This window comes from Perna viridis, chromosome 3, assembly GCF_037379345.1.
Source record: "Perna viridis isolate PV_CMFRI_1.1 ecotype Kerala chromosome 3, ASM3737934v1, whole genome shotgun sequence".
Classification (NCBI taxonomy): Eukaryota; Metazoa; Mollusca; class Bivalvia; order Mytilida; family Mytilidae; genus Perna; species Perna viridis.
In genome coordinates, this window is record NC_142447.1 from 39,450,255 (window position 1) to 39,465,643 (window position 15,389).

At 31.6% G+C, this 15,389-nt stretch overlaps 2 protein-coding genes across 10 annotated transcripts in view; both read left to right on the forward strand.

Annotated features, from left to right (window-relative positions):
* LOC148622210 (uncharacterized) overlaps positions 1-3,631 on the forward strand; it is an 81,187-nt gene extending 77,556 nt beyond the window's left edge. For all 3 annotated transcript variants that reach the window (XM_088571852.1, XM_088571853.1, XM_088571854.1), the window contains one exon: positions 85-3,631. In XM_088571852.1, coding sequence (XP_088427978.1) covers positions 85-554 — 470 coding nt within the window. In that variant the 3' untranslated portion in view covers positions 555-3,631. The remainder of the gene's footprint in view (positions 1-84) is intronic.
* Positions 3,632-5,058: 1,427 nt separating this feature from the next.
* LOC148622211 (uncharacterized) overlaps positions 5,059-15,389 on the forward strand; it is an 89,304-nt gene continuing 78,973 nt past the window's right edge. Inside the window, exons 1-3 of one of the 7 annotated variants that reach the window (XM_088571864.1) lie at positions 11,095-11,261; positions 11,673-11,712; positions 13,190-13,280. In XM_088571864.1, the coding sequence (XP_088427990.1) occupies positions 13,225-13,280 (56 nt within the window). In that variant the 5' untranslated portion in view covers positions 11,095-11,261; positions 11,673-11,712; positions 13,190-13,224. Of the gene's footprint in view, positions 5,079-10,843; positions 10,911-10,940; positions 11,064-11,094; positions 11,262-11,672; positions 11,713-11,756; positions 13,047-13,189; positions 13,281-14,025; positions 14,174-15,389 lie in introns of those variants that run through there. The other 6 variants (XM_088571869.1, XM_088571868.1, XM_088571865.1 and 3 more) reach the window with 6 other exon arrangements.

Sequence of the window (15,389 nt, forward strand, 5' to 3'; positions counted from 1 at the left end):
CTAGGATCATGAATGTAAGTGACTTAAGACTTTATATTTATACATGTACTTTTTACATGATCAATGCAACTTTTATTATTCCAGCTCCAAAATTTGCCAAAGAACAAGTCAACCTTCAGAAGAAACAGTCTGTTTTGAGACAGAAATCTTTACTGAATGAAGAATTGCTCACTGAGTACAGGAAGAATGTCAGTGATAAGGATCCACACCAAGCTTCAAGTCTGGCTAAGCATAAAACAATCCCTGGGACAGACATTCCTGTATTAACACATCCTATACAAAGAAGTAGGGTGCTTCAGGAGATCAAAGATAAACCATCAACATCAGCTATAGAGGAATCTCCAAAAACAAAACCTGCAGAGAGTTCAAAGACTAGTATGGCCACTCCCTCAACAACAAGTGCTGTTGGTGATTCCCAAAGTAAACCTATGGATAGACCAAAGTCTGATTCCAATCTTAAAGACAATGAGAAAAGCCAGCCCCAAGCTCAAAAAGAGCCATTAACTCTGAGTAAGATGGGGAGAAGTAAAAGCAAGGCCTGTTCATTAATGTAATGTCTATAAATAGCCACTGACAATTTAGTGCAAACCATTTCCTGTGGTGATAGTACCATGACTAATTTTGTTTTTGGTCACAAGGGGTAACCAAAGTACTTTTAATTTACCAGATATGTGCTAAGATTTTTTTGTAATGGGTAATTAAAATCAGTTTATGAAAAGAAAAAAAATGAGTGATGTTGATTACAATATTTGACAATTTTGACTGATGATGAAATATGACGATTAGAATGATACAGACTCTATTGCACACACAAAAAGAATTAAAAAGATTTGCTAGATTTTTTTTTTTTTGTTTTCATTTCAAACTTCTTCTGAGTATTTGATACATTTTTCCACATTTCAAATTTGAGTTTTGTAGAATATTTTTACATCTTACAACATGAAACTTAGTGATTGTTTGTTTTTTGATGTGATAACATAATCAGCTGATTTGTGGTTGTTACATGTGTGTTATATCTATATATGTTGACTGTATTTGTTATAAAACATTACACATTTCTACATTTATTGTTTTGTATATTTTATTTATATTATATTTATGTATTTATTTATTTATTTATTTATTTATTTATTTATTTCTATGAATTTACATTTTCATTGTAAATGTTAATTATTTTATCTACATAGATATTATGACAGTCTGATTTAATTTTTTTCAGACAAATCTTATTTATTGTTATTAGTGTACTTGTTTTTCTTGTGATAAAAGATCCAATCTAAAAATGATCATGTTATTTATTTATTTTCGGTGTCATACATGTGACAATATGAATCTTTGAAATTTTCTCAGCCATATTTTAAATGTATCTAAGAATTGGAAATTATCAAACATCATTACTTTTGGTGGTTAACAGTAGATGCTCCAGTGTATTGCATATGGTATACTGCTTGTAAAAGCACATTGATGGAAGATTTTATCTTGTATTGTCAAGAAATCATAAAAATATTCACCATTTGTATCACACACAAATTTTTTTTTTTAGATTTTTGAAAGAGATATCAACATTTGTATATTGGAGATGTTTTTTTTTAGGTGTAAATGTTGTCTTCTGAATATTCTGAAATTTTACGCATGTTTGTGATGTAGTTTTTCCAAAGATATGTTTTCATTAGTTCTGAAACCCAATGTAGTTATTTAATGTGAACTTTACAACTTCTTGATTGTAACAATGAACTAAATTAAATGATTACAAATTTTTTCTCATTAATAGACCAACATAGAAATAGAATTGGATTTTTAAACCAACAATTTTGGTTTGATAAATATGTACTCATTTAAGACTCATTTTGAACCTGATTGTTTACACTCATCTGTTCTCTAACCAGTTTATTTATAAAATCTAAAATTGAGAATTTCTTAAAATTTTCACTTTCAAGTGATTTGATTGATCGAGATTTGAGTTGAGGAAAATCACAATTTGAGATTCTTTATGAAACCTTGTGTTATTTTAGTGCTTGATAATATTTTTGAAGGAGTAAGTGGAGAAATGTGTACACATTATCCGTCCTAGAACATGTGACTGTGATAATCAAATTGACAATGATGTTTTTTATATGTATTTTTTGTTGTACTGATTTAGAATACATTTACTACACATTAGATTAACTTCTGTATCACAATGATGACACACATAGATAGTTTAAAATACATTTGTTGTATTTGATGTTCTGTTGTTGAAATAAGGGATGTAGGATTGTATCTGCAGTTTCACTTAATTATGATCAGAATAGGACCATCTTTTAAATCATACCCTAATATTGAAATTTAAATACAATAGTTCAAAAGATAACAACCAAAAAATTAATATTATTCCAGTTTTGGAGGGCATGTACATGGGCTTCCCTCCTTTCTTACACACAGAGACTATCATCATGTGCTTGGAAGTCTTGAAGTTTATTTACTAACTTACTGGATTTTTTTTCCCATGCAGTTGGTATAGTTTCGATTTCTACCCTTTGACCTTAAAGACACTCTTTCATTGAACCGCAAGTAACCTGATCGCAATTCTGTTTCTCGTTTGGGCAAATACTGGTAAGTTAGTGGCATTCGAAAAAAATGTATCGAAAATTGAAATTACGTGCCATTTGTTAATTCTTGAATGAAATGTAGAAAATTATAAGTAAAAAGAACAAAATTGTACTGCGTTGGCTATCTTTTTTTAAAGATTATACTTGCTATATTATAAATTTATGACATGATTATTTAGAAAATTTACATTTATTTATTGGAAAAAGTGTCTTGTTTCAATTTTAACTTTAATATATGAAAGGCACATGTTTGTATGTGATACATGTATTTTTTTTGATATTTTTCAAATGCAGTGGTATCAAACTATTTAATATAGAAGGTTTTACTATTTCACTGCGCATACTACTTATATATGTTAAAAATGTAAGGTTTACATTTATGTATTCCCGCAACTAAGCAGAGAGTAACATAGAAATACCAGTGTCCATCTGCAGGTGCATCCGTCCATGCCTCTACCTGTCTGGTCACATTTGTGGATACTACTTGACAGATTTCGTTCAAATTTTGTAGGTAGGATTGTAAGTCACCGCCATTTCAATTAAAACAAATTTACAGGAGTTTTAGGACTTTTGCACTCCAATTTTTCTGTGGTGGCGGGGGACATATAGCTATGAGTTGCTTGTTATAATTAAGTAACTAGAATGTTGATATTTTGGTTTGATAATTCAAAATACTATTCACAGTATGTCAAAAAGAGACCTTATGGCTTCTTACACTTGTCTTTCATTTTCTTGTTTTGAATATTTTTATCTTTAATGATGTTGCTCACATCATGTTACATATTTTTATTATTATCTTATAAGTTATTTAATTTGGAAAAAATGCAATGAATGGACCTTATAACCCTGTTACAGTATGGAGTTTAAAGTGTACCTCTTGTATTTCAGGTGTAATTATACATTCCATATTGTCACTGATCTTTTTTACATGTTTTGACTATAACGATATTTTAGATTGTTAACAATTTGGGAATAATTAAATTGCAAATCTCCATATTTTTCTCATGTTAGATATTTTCTAATAAAAGTAGATGAAAAATTAATTTGTTTTAATGTTTTCTGTACAACTGCCGACTCTGGGCAAATCTGTGCATACTACATTCAGTGCCTTGGAGCCAATTTTTGGTCCATGTTTTTTTAGCATACGTAATACACTTGATGTTTATGATGTCACCAGTTTCTGACAGTGCAGATATCGTATACACATTAAATAGTCATGACACGGCAGTTTTATTTACCACAAAATCTTGTGTCACTGAAAAAGTTAATGACATTACATATAATTAAATGTATTTTCAAGCTTAATACATATAGTATGTGTATTGTATGATCTGTCTGCAGTCTTGATTGATCAAGCCATTGTAAGAATAGTTCATCTTACAGAAATGTTCAAATAAGAGATGTACCATGGCAGATGGATATATAAACAGCTTCTACATGGCACAATGGCACATGATCTCATCTTCACTGGTATTTCACAAGACATTATAGTTTGTATTACCCTAAGAAGGAATGCCATGAAGATCTGAGTTACGTATCATAAATGTCTGAAAAAGTCAATGTGCAGTGATCCTATTTTGTAATGGAAATACCCAGTTCGTAAAGGCAACCACATCATTACTCATACAAAGATTACTACACGACTCGCATGAAAATGTGTCAATACTTAAAATATGACCTGCTCAAAACCAACAGGTAGTGTAATTTTAGAGGACTTGTTCATACACAATCCTTTAAAAAAAAACAATTATAATCGTATATCAAGAAATTTGGTAAGATAACTGGTATTGCCTTAATATTTTTTAATTGGTGAAACTCAAGGGAGTGTATACTAATCAATTCAGCAGATCCATAAGATTCCAAATGAGCTGTGGGTCTGTTTTAGTGGTCTCCAATGATTTTCTTCATTAATATCAACTAAAATTTTCTAGCATAAGACTAGTCCTGGCCCCTTGGAAGCACCAATGATATTTAGTTGCAGAAATTTCAGATGTAGTTTCTATGAATATTGCAGTAACTATGGAAACCATGGCCTGACAAAAAGAAGGGTTTAATAAGTTATTTTTACATTATGACCCATGACATAGACCTGTAATTATATACATAGGTCTGTATCTGTGCTACCTGAGTTACTTTGAAGATTTTTAACAGCTATTGATGAAGGCATTGGAACATCATGCAAGACTTTTATTACCTTATTTTAATTTTGATAATGCTGACATTTACAATCATATGAAAACCATTTAAAAATATTGGCCTTGGTTAAGGTTTAAAAAGTTTATATTTTGAACAGTCAGTCAACATTCAGATTATGAAAAATGCTCAGAAAAATGTCAGGACGGAACTTGATTAATTCTGAATAACAAGAATGATAGAGTGAGAAAAAAATGCGGTAACAAGTTTAGAACCATCCTAAAACGTCATGTTTCATTCCCCTGTACAACCATTACCCTTAGCCCGCAAGTGGAAGGTGTTCACCTTCGGTTAGAGGTAAACTTTAATAATTTGTTATATTTAGGCATGATTTTAGTCTAATCTGGCTTAGGTTACATATACATGTGTTAATTATAATATTAGAAATTTCCCATTATGGCATGTAAAGTTTATGAAGGAACGGAATTCCCACCTCTGTTGGAGGAGTAGTGTGTATTAAATTTACCGATCTACTAGATGAAGATTTCCAACCTCATTTTTCAAAGAATAAACTAAGTATACTCTCTTTTCTGAACATCTAGGCATTTGGAGATATAGGAGGTGTAGCGTGGTGACACTTGACTAGTGTTCATGTGGCACAACGTACGTATATAGGCTAAAAACCACTAATTCAGTTTCCCATTGCTCCCTATGTTAAATTGACCATTTTCAAAGGCTTCTCAAATATTTACCTTAACTTTAACCTGCTCATAACCATATATCACCTGAAACCTACATGTATCAGGGTATCTCAGTCAAGAGGAAACAAGGGGTTAGCAGACTTGCAGTGAAGCACTGTCATTCGGAACTCACCCACCCCTAAAAATAGTAACTGGAATTCTCAATTTTCTTTATTTAGCCACTCTTTGTTTACATTTCAAAAAAATAACTTATATCTATCAAAAGTAGGCAAATTTGGGCTCAAAATGATCAAAATGAATTTATCTTTCAGCAGAAGTTCCATTTATGTAAAAATGATTCCTAGATTTTGTATAATAGCATGACAAAGGGACTATTTTTTTGTTTGCGTAGGACTTTTTTTGCGTACGTTCCAAAGTTGATGATGCAATTGGTGGTCTGTAACCTAAAGAACACCTTTTCTGCTTTCAAACTTGTTTTTATTGCATCTACCACATAGTACGGAACTTGCGATATGAAATTTCAAGTTTTAAAAATTTTCGTTAAGGATTTTTCGAAAAATGGCTCAAAATATGAAGGTACCTTATATTGGCCTGAACAGTAATTTTACAGTGAAAATAGTCATATGTGGTAGGGTTCATTACATCCCATTTTTGAACTGAAAATGGCTTTTTACTCACTTTTTTTGCAATTTAGACTGTTCAGTATATATTAAAGTTGTAATTAACATCTTGTTTTTGACCATAGCAAAATTTAAATTCTGTAAAATTTAATTAAAATTTGAAAATTAACTAATTTTTTTCCAAAATTTTAAGTTTTTGGCATAAATTAAATGCTTTTTGGATAAAAAATATTGAAAATAAGGATAAAATATGAAATTTCATTATCTTTTAAATAATTTAAAACACAGGTAGATAATATATTCCTTATAACATGCCCCCAAGAGATTTCTAATCAGATACCCATATAAATGGCATTTTATGGCTTTCACAGGGGGGGATGCCAGGTGTGGTCTGCAATTTGAAATAATTATAAATTTCCTGTTTAATTAGCAGTTATTTAATACACAGAGTAGTTGTTCTTGTATTTCATGCCAAAAAATTTCATTTAAAAGCAGTTTTAGTAAGAGTGAAGGCAGGAAATGAGCCGCAAGCGGAAACTTATTGGTAAAAAATTTGGATATCAGGAAGGAAATACTCCTATTCATAAGGGTAAGAAACTTAAATATGAGCCCAAAAATGACCCTGAGCCTCTTATGAGATTACCTCATACTGTTTATGAATCTAGAGTAAGTCAAGGTAGTGACAATGTTCTGGAAATCCATGACACTGACCAGTCCCTTTGCACTCCCATGCTGCTGCGGCCACGGCCAAAAAGTCCTGAGTTACTTGATGAATATCTTGAGCCAAATGTCTCTGATCCAGACAACCACACATATAAACATTACATTCCCTCTCTTGTAAGCATACTGTGGAATACTACAATAAAAGAGCATATAGTTGAAAGTAATGGTTGTGACGGTGACTTAGATTTTGACTCTAATGCAGCCAAAAAGTGGGGTTATGCATGGAAAGAGAGATTAAAATGTAACAAATGTGGTTTTAGAGGCCAGTTCTACAAACTGTATTATGAAGTAAATACTACTAAGCCAGGTAGAAAGGCAGCAACTCTAAATATGGCTTTACAGGCAGGGTTACAAACAACTCCCATATCAAGCAAGAGCTATAGGGATATAAGCATAACTTGTAACATTATCCCTCCTAATCTATCTGGCATGCAAAAACTTGCAAATAGGGTTGGAACTGTAATTGTTAGGTACAATGAAGGTGATATGAAAGAAATAAGGGAAGATATTGTAGCTGAAAATGAGATGGTTGGTCACTCAAACCCTACTTATGTGAATGTTGAATCAGATGGTCGCTTCAATAATCGCATTTATAATAGTGACGTGACTGCATTTCAAGGTGGTACGCAAGTTGTCCAAACTATAGTTGAAAATAATTCCTCGCTTAAGAGAATTATTAGCGTGTTCACTGGTAATAAGCTATGCAGAGTTGCATCTCGGTTACGAAACAAGGGTATTGAAGTATCATGTCCTGACCATGCTGGGTACTGTTCAGCTAACTTGGCTGAAGATGATGCAATAGGTAATGAGGCTGTATATGTTAGAAAATGCACTATTCAGTTGAATGATGCATTGCAAGTTAGGCATATTACTACTGATGGTGATAGCAAATCTGCTACTGGTGTAGAAAAAGCTCAAAGAACAAGTGTACATGTACTTAAAGATGTTAGACATCTATCAATTGGTATCAAAAGAGCTGTGCAAAAGTATACATTCAGCCCATCCATGTTTACTGGTCCTAATAAGAGAAACCTTAAGCACCGTTTTAGTATGGATTTAAAAACTCGCTGCGTTGCAGAACTAAACAAAGCTTTTGAAACACACAAGGGTGAACTTTTTGAAATAAAACACCATATGCCAACCGCTATCAAAGCAATTATAAAATGTTATAATGGAGAATGCGGTACGGCATGCCAAATTCATTCTTATGTGTGTGCTGGTCTATCCTCTAATAAGTGGAAAAAGGTTTTTCTGCCTGACAATGAGGTTATAAATATGAATGATGAGGATGAAGTCATGGTAGAGAATTGTATTAATGTACTTTTAGGGCCTAAAAGTCTTGACTTAGTACGTTTTCTTACCTCGACCCAAAAATGTGAAGCGTTTAATCGCAGTCTGCAGAGGTGTAATCCTAAAACAGTCACTCATAGTAGAAACTTCCCAGGTCGTGTACATACTGCGGTACACTTAAGTAATCACAAGTTTGGTAATTCAACCTTACTTCGTACAAAGATACTTGGTGTTGAGCTTACACATGGGTCATCTGTTATCAAACATCTGAAACAAAATCAGAAAGCTGAAGTATATGGTAGACAATATAAAAAGCTAAAGAGCACAAAATGTCTAAGGTCTAGAACACGTCAAAGGAAATATAACTTACATGCGACAAAAAACTACCAGGTTCATTATAGAAAGGGTATTTCTGACCCAAAAGTGCCAAAGGCAAAGCCCAGTACTTAGTGTACAATGCCTGTGTGGTTAACTGATGTAGTTACCTCCCTTACTGTGATGTAAATAGTGTAAATAATTAGTACATGTTTAGACTTGTTGTACAGAAATAATGTGTGATATGTTACCTTTACCCTATAAAATGCAATCATAATATGGAGAATGTTTTGCACAGTGAGTGGGTACAAGGCCGCGACAGTGTTCACGGTCCTTGTTGACCTGCTCCGGCTCAAGGGACAAATGTTCCACATTAATGCACCTCCTATTATGACATCTATGTGATACTTGCATGCTTTTAGGTAGTTCAAAATTCTTGGTAAACAACATAAATGCAAATCTATGAGTATATATTGTCTTTTTATCTCTTTTCCAGGGAAAAGTTACAGTTAGTGTGGAATATCTTCTGCCCCCTCCCCCTAATTTACACAAAATGCATCCTTTAGCCCCTTGAGCCTCAGAATTGGCCAAAAGTCTTTCTTTTTGAGCTTCAATCCACTTGTCTTGATCCATTTTCATAAGATATTTCAAGAAAAATCTAATTCAGAAGGTACAAGTTATTTTTAATGTCAAGGCTGCACGTGCAATTTCCCAGTTAAGGCTAAAAACCACTAATTCAGTTTCCCATTGCTCCCTATGTTAAATTGACCATTTTCAAAGGCTTCTCAAATATTTACCTTAACTTTAACCTGCTCATAACCATATATCACCTGAAACCTACATGTATCAGGGTATCTCAGTCAAGAGGAAACAAGGGGTTAGCAGACTTGCAGTGAAGCACTGTCATTCGGAACTCACCCACCCCTAAAAATAGTAACTGGAATTCTCAATTTTCTTTATTTAGCCACTCTTTGTTTACATTTCAAAAAAATAACTTATATCTATCAAAAGTAGGCAAATTTGGGCTCAAAATGATCAAAATGAATTTATCTTTCAGCAGAAGTTCCATTTATGTAAAAATGATTCCTAGATTTTGTATAATAGCATGACAAAGGGACTATTTTTTTGTTTGCGTAGGACTTTTTTTGCGTACGTTCCAAAGTTGATGATGCAATTGGTGGTCTGTAACCTAAATATATACCTGCATTAAGGTTGTAGTAGGTAGTGAGGTTTATTGATCATGACATGGCTAAAGGATCAAATATTTAGCAGAATTGGTTTGGTGCTGGCTTGTCATGGAGCAGTCTAGAGTTCGTCTGATCAGAGACCTATAATTAAAGAGATAAGAAACCAGTTAAATAATTATCGATAAAATTATCATGTGGCAGAGAATGAGATTCCCTGACCTTGCCACTTATTTATTAAACTTCTTTTTCCACTTTTGATGAAATGATCTTAAATTATTGTAGCAGACGCCAAGAAGACCTAGAAATGGGAAAATGAAGATTTTATTCAATTATCTTTAAAAACAAAAAAGTTGTGATACATGTTGTTAATGTGAAAATTATTAATTTAATTTTGAATTACTTTCATTTTCATGAAAATCGTGGGTAGGTAACTTGTTTTTAACACTTCTTTTTTGGTTGTTTTGATAGAAAGAAAAACTTGGTATGCATTCAACATGAAGCTAAGATATCATAAAATGTGTAACTGAAGGTTTTATTTCAAAGGGCTCCTTTCAATATTCACAATACTTTATTGGTTATGGTCATTTTATGTTGTCATTGAGATTAAGTAAGTACGAGATAACTGAAATCTCCCCCCACTGCTACATGTAGTGGGAGATTTCAGTTAGTCGCAAATCTCTTTAATTACAGGTCTGTTGTCTTATCCTGAGCAGTGGTATAATTATGCTAGATGATTTACAGGGACTTGTAAAAGTGATTTTATGCAAGATAAACAGATTATGGGTGTACCACTAAGGTCCCCTGTTGGTGAATCATGCTCTCCTGTTACATGTAGTGCCCAACTAAAAAACCCATGGACTGTGTGTAACTATTTTTTTATTGTAAAATATGACATATCTAGACATGCCCTTAATCCTTAATTAATAAAACCATTTTCAGGTATTTTAAAATGGTGTGTAACCTGCCACAAATCATGACTTTATTTTCAGGTTTCCAACGTACCCAAAGAATATACTTACTGTTGACAGAGACGGATTAACTTTAATTTTGAATTGTGAACTGAGTATTTGCATTTAAGATATTTAAAGGAAATAATAATAAATGTTTGTTCAATCATATCCAGGATTTAATTGCTTCATATCATACACTCAAATGGAAAATAATTTGAAAGGAAGGAGAAAAATAGGACAGCTTATTAATACGTTTTTATTCCATTTGTAAAAATATTTTACATGATTAAAGTTTCTTCTCAATTTTCCAGTTTTAAATTTCATTGGAGAAAGGAAATGGAGACAGTCAATAGAAAATGGCTAATTTTAGATATAGCTACCTCGATCAAGTTTCCGATAAAAGGTAAAATTATCCACCTGAAAATATCTCATTGATTAAAAGTCTAAACACTTCTAAATAAATAAACTAATATGAATATGAGTATTTAATGCAGTGGAGATTTCATGACCACAGTTTATTAAATGGATACTATAATCTTGTGATCCTTTATATTAGGTAACATCTTCCTTAGGGTGTCTTTGTAAAATAATTCTGATTTATCTTTAAATAAGTTGGGAATGATATTAATGTTAAAACCAATTATTAGCATTGGCGATTTACCATGAGCTTAACTGCTCAGCTTGTGGAAATTGATTACAGGTAAAACCTCACCTGGACACATGGTGGATGTTGATAATTGGTTACAGATCACCTGTAAGTATTGCTGTGTTTTTAGTGTTGGACATAAAAACTGGTAATAGGTAATATAGGAAAAAAAATTCTGGTATAATTTTTCATTGATATCTTTTGAAGTTATTTTATTAAATTGCTGTATTGAGTTTTTATTGTGTACCTTGTATGTTTAAGTATTTTGAGTGATCAATTAATTCCTATCTTTTGTAGATGCATCTTAAGTATCCAATGTTAGGAATTTTCTAAAACAAGAATATCAAAGCAAGAAATTGTTTTTGCTCTTTTTTCTTAGAAATGTCTTTTGAGTAAGATATTTATATCACTATACTACTAATAGTTTGATTGTTGGCAATAATTTCCTGCACTGTTTTTAGTCCAAAGTTCATAAAAAAAAAATTTGGGTTGTAATGATCTCAAATGCATGTTTACCAGATGTACAAGATTCTGCTGAAGAAGCCAGTAAGCATTTAAGGTAATATAACTTACTGTATAAATCGACAATAATATGAATATATGAATTTTAATAGAGTACCATTTACAGTTTTCCTTCTCAGCCTATAAGTGATGTGATGAAAAACAGAAACAAAGTTTTATTGCTTTCTGCCATGGATATTTAACTAATTTGATCAATGGCCATAAATATTATTTCTGCTTTAATAAAGCAAACTGTACAGAGGCATGTATTGCTTGGGTGTTATTTAAAAATCAATGTTCTATAAAAGATACAACAAAATTTCAACAGAATGAGAATCTTGACTTGTCTGACCTTTGTGTAAAAGGTTAAAAAACAAACATGTTTAATTTTCATCTGGTCAGCAATTTGCTTAGTTATGTACATACGAAGAAAATACAAAATGATTCGTATGTTTTCGTTATTATGGAAAATGAATATGATCAAATACTTTAAAAATCAAAAATTAAGGACAAATATGGCTAACTTTCAACAATATTTTAAAAAATGCCACAATGGTTGTACTGGTCCAAATTAGCCATCATTATATTAGCATACAAAACCTTGACTTAAAGAAGGCATTAAAACTTTAAAAATTGTTCATGAAATATCTATGAATTTGAATATGATGAGCAGTACAGGCAATAAACTATAGGTCTGTGTTGTATTATGAAAGAAATTCATATAATTATCAAAATCCATGAAGATTTGTCAAGTGATAATTTCTATATGTCATAAATTTCAAATTCACCCACTTGAAGTTTAATATATATGTTGTAAATAATGTTTGCTTCTTGACTATACCAATGTCTATGTTCTTTTGATTTCTCATCGATTCCCGTTCTAATCGCTCGTCAATAAGAAAAAATTGTGGTGTTTTAGAATTGACGTGTAATAGATAACAGTCGATTTAAACTGATTATTCTATCATAAATATTTCTTAAAGTCTTGGTTGTTGTTTACCATACTATGAATTTTAGTGTCCATGTTTGGGTGTAATTTTTACCTTATTATTTGTATTGAATATACAAATGTTTGATGGTTTTTGTTGAAATTACAAGTTACTGCAGGTTATCTATACAAAAAAAAACTGTCTTTTTTTTCCTATATTTGTTCTGTACATAGTTCCTCACACTTTCTGCTCATTGGGATTTTATTCTATGTTGTGGTCCAGAAATACATGGTGAATTGACTGTTGATTCTCACGACCTAGATTTCAACAACAAATTTAAAAAAAACTAGGATACACCGTACTGTCAAGTAGGATAGAATCAGAATTATCATTATACTACCAATTAGCTACGTAAAACAATCCATCTGGTCATTTAATCAAGAGTAGACCAACTGTATCCATTGTAAGTTAACTATTTTACTGACTTAGATTTGTTTTATATAAGGCCTCTGTCTAAATAATGTCATCCCAAGTTTTGATATTGAATACTAGTAATATATCTTTCTCTGTTTGTTTTCTTTTCAGTTATTTTTATTCTACTTGTAGATGTCTTTTGTGGTGAAAAGACTTGGGTTGTTTGAATGAATGGAAGAGGAGTCTATCTTGAAAGATCGCAGATACTGATAGCCAAAATAAGGTTTGTTATGGAAAAGGGAAATATTTTATCAATAAATGAATAAATATCTGAATTGTCAAAGTCCTCAATGATTCTGTAGGTTTAATGCCGTTGGAGAGTACTTTGAATGTGACAATGTCAGATTAACAGAATTTTGACATGTGACAGCTGACTTTTGCCTGACTCTTATAAATACTCATAAGGTACTAAATTTAAAGCATAAGTTAAAAGAAGTGACTTATTTTAAGACCATAATTAAATTGAATTGAATTTAATAGTTATTGAAACATAACAAAACCAACAACGCTTTAAAATATAATTGAAAGAATACAAAAGAAATTTTAGGTTGAATAAAATGTTTAATTGTATCTAATACAAGTTCGAGTGGACTATCTGTGTACATTCAGAAAATAATTTCTCCATTTTAACCTTTTGAAATAGTAATATGACCCTATTCCTACATATAAAGTCAAATTAGATACTTGATCCTACCATTAATATTAACCATTTTAAGTATTGTCTGTAGTTCGAACTATATGATAATTTCATCTTGTATACTCTTGACACCTTGCAAGGTTTCGTCCATTTAAAGAAAAGTACATACAGATCAAACACCAAAATGATTTAATACTACTTTGATGGTATAGAAAAATTAAGTCTTTTTAAAGTGTAATATGTGTCTACATGCCAAAGTCTGAGCTTTCCGTCAGGTCATATAAGTTCAAATACTGAATGATTTATTGTATTTTAATCGGCTGTAATGTTGAATTTAATAGATAAGTTTACTTTTTTTGTAATGGATAATTTAGGTAGGGGTGTAATTAAAATTCAGAACTGTGTTTCATAGGATAAATTTGACTTTACAATGAATTGGACATTATAGTTTTGGATAGTCCTAGACAACAGATGCTAAGGTAAACCACTTAACTGTTGATGTGTACTTTAGAGCAAACTATAACATGATATACATGTAGATGTAAGTTTCTGAACAAATTAAAACAGCAGTTATATCCTGTGTACAGTATAGTTGATGGTGTTTTCCGCAGATAGTTTTGTCATATAGCAATCTATTCTCAGTATTGAGTTCAGAGTATTGTATTCCAATTTTTGCTTTAATTTATTCCTGATTGCACAATTCAGCTTTTTAATGATATTTGATGCATTTAATTAATTTCGTGAGATACATCTCCAAAAGTCATATTGTACATTCAAAGTTGATCTTTAGAATTATGTGTTTAGAGGGCTGGTGATTTTAATTATTTACTTTTCAAGACACAAACAAAATCCTTAAATTGTTGAATCCAATTTGTGACTGTGTCAACAGTTTTAATTTTTTGGGTAAATTGACTGTGATAATATTGGTTACTCCCTTCAACAGACTGTTTATAATACGCATGAATTATGGTGGGGAATTTATTTATGATAGCGCATATGGTGACATGATTATAAATTCCTAATATTTACATAATTATTTGTTTTATTCTTGAAGTGCTAATTATAAATAGAAAACTGCACCTATTAGTGTCATATTTTTCTTACCATATTTTGCTATTTTTTGTTGTTTTTAACTCTATTAAGACAGCTGAACATAGTCATGTGTACCTGTATAGAATTCTTTGCCCCATAGAAATATTAGCCCAAGATCTAAAATTCAACTTGTTCATCCAGGAAACACAAGTCATAGTCACTCAAAGACAAATGTTCAGAGTTCATTGTAGTATGAAACATTTAAGTACCTCCTTCCCATGGAAGAAGGGCGTACATACATTATTGTAGTATAACATTTTTCTTTAAGTACCTCCTTCCCATGGAAGAAGGGAGTACCTACATTATTGTAGTATAACATTTTTCTTTAAGTACCTCCATCCCATGGAAGAAGGGAGTACCTACATTATTGTAGTATAAAGATTTCCATTCATCAGGATCACACATTTCAAAAGGAATAGCTGTCCATGAATCCAAAAGTGGTTCCCTCTCTGTGTGCTTAAATGCTAAAAAGTAGTCAGAAAAAAGGTGTAGGTAGAAATTGTCACCTACTGCCTTCTTTTGAAAGTCGACTGCTTGCCTATCTGAAGTTCCTGTACTTTTTCAGTCTAAAAACATCCATAGCATTGCATACTCATGTTTAAG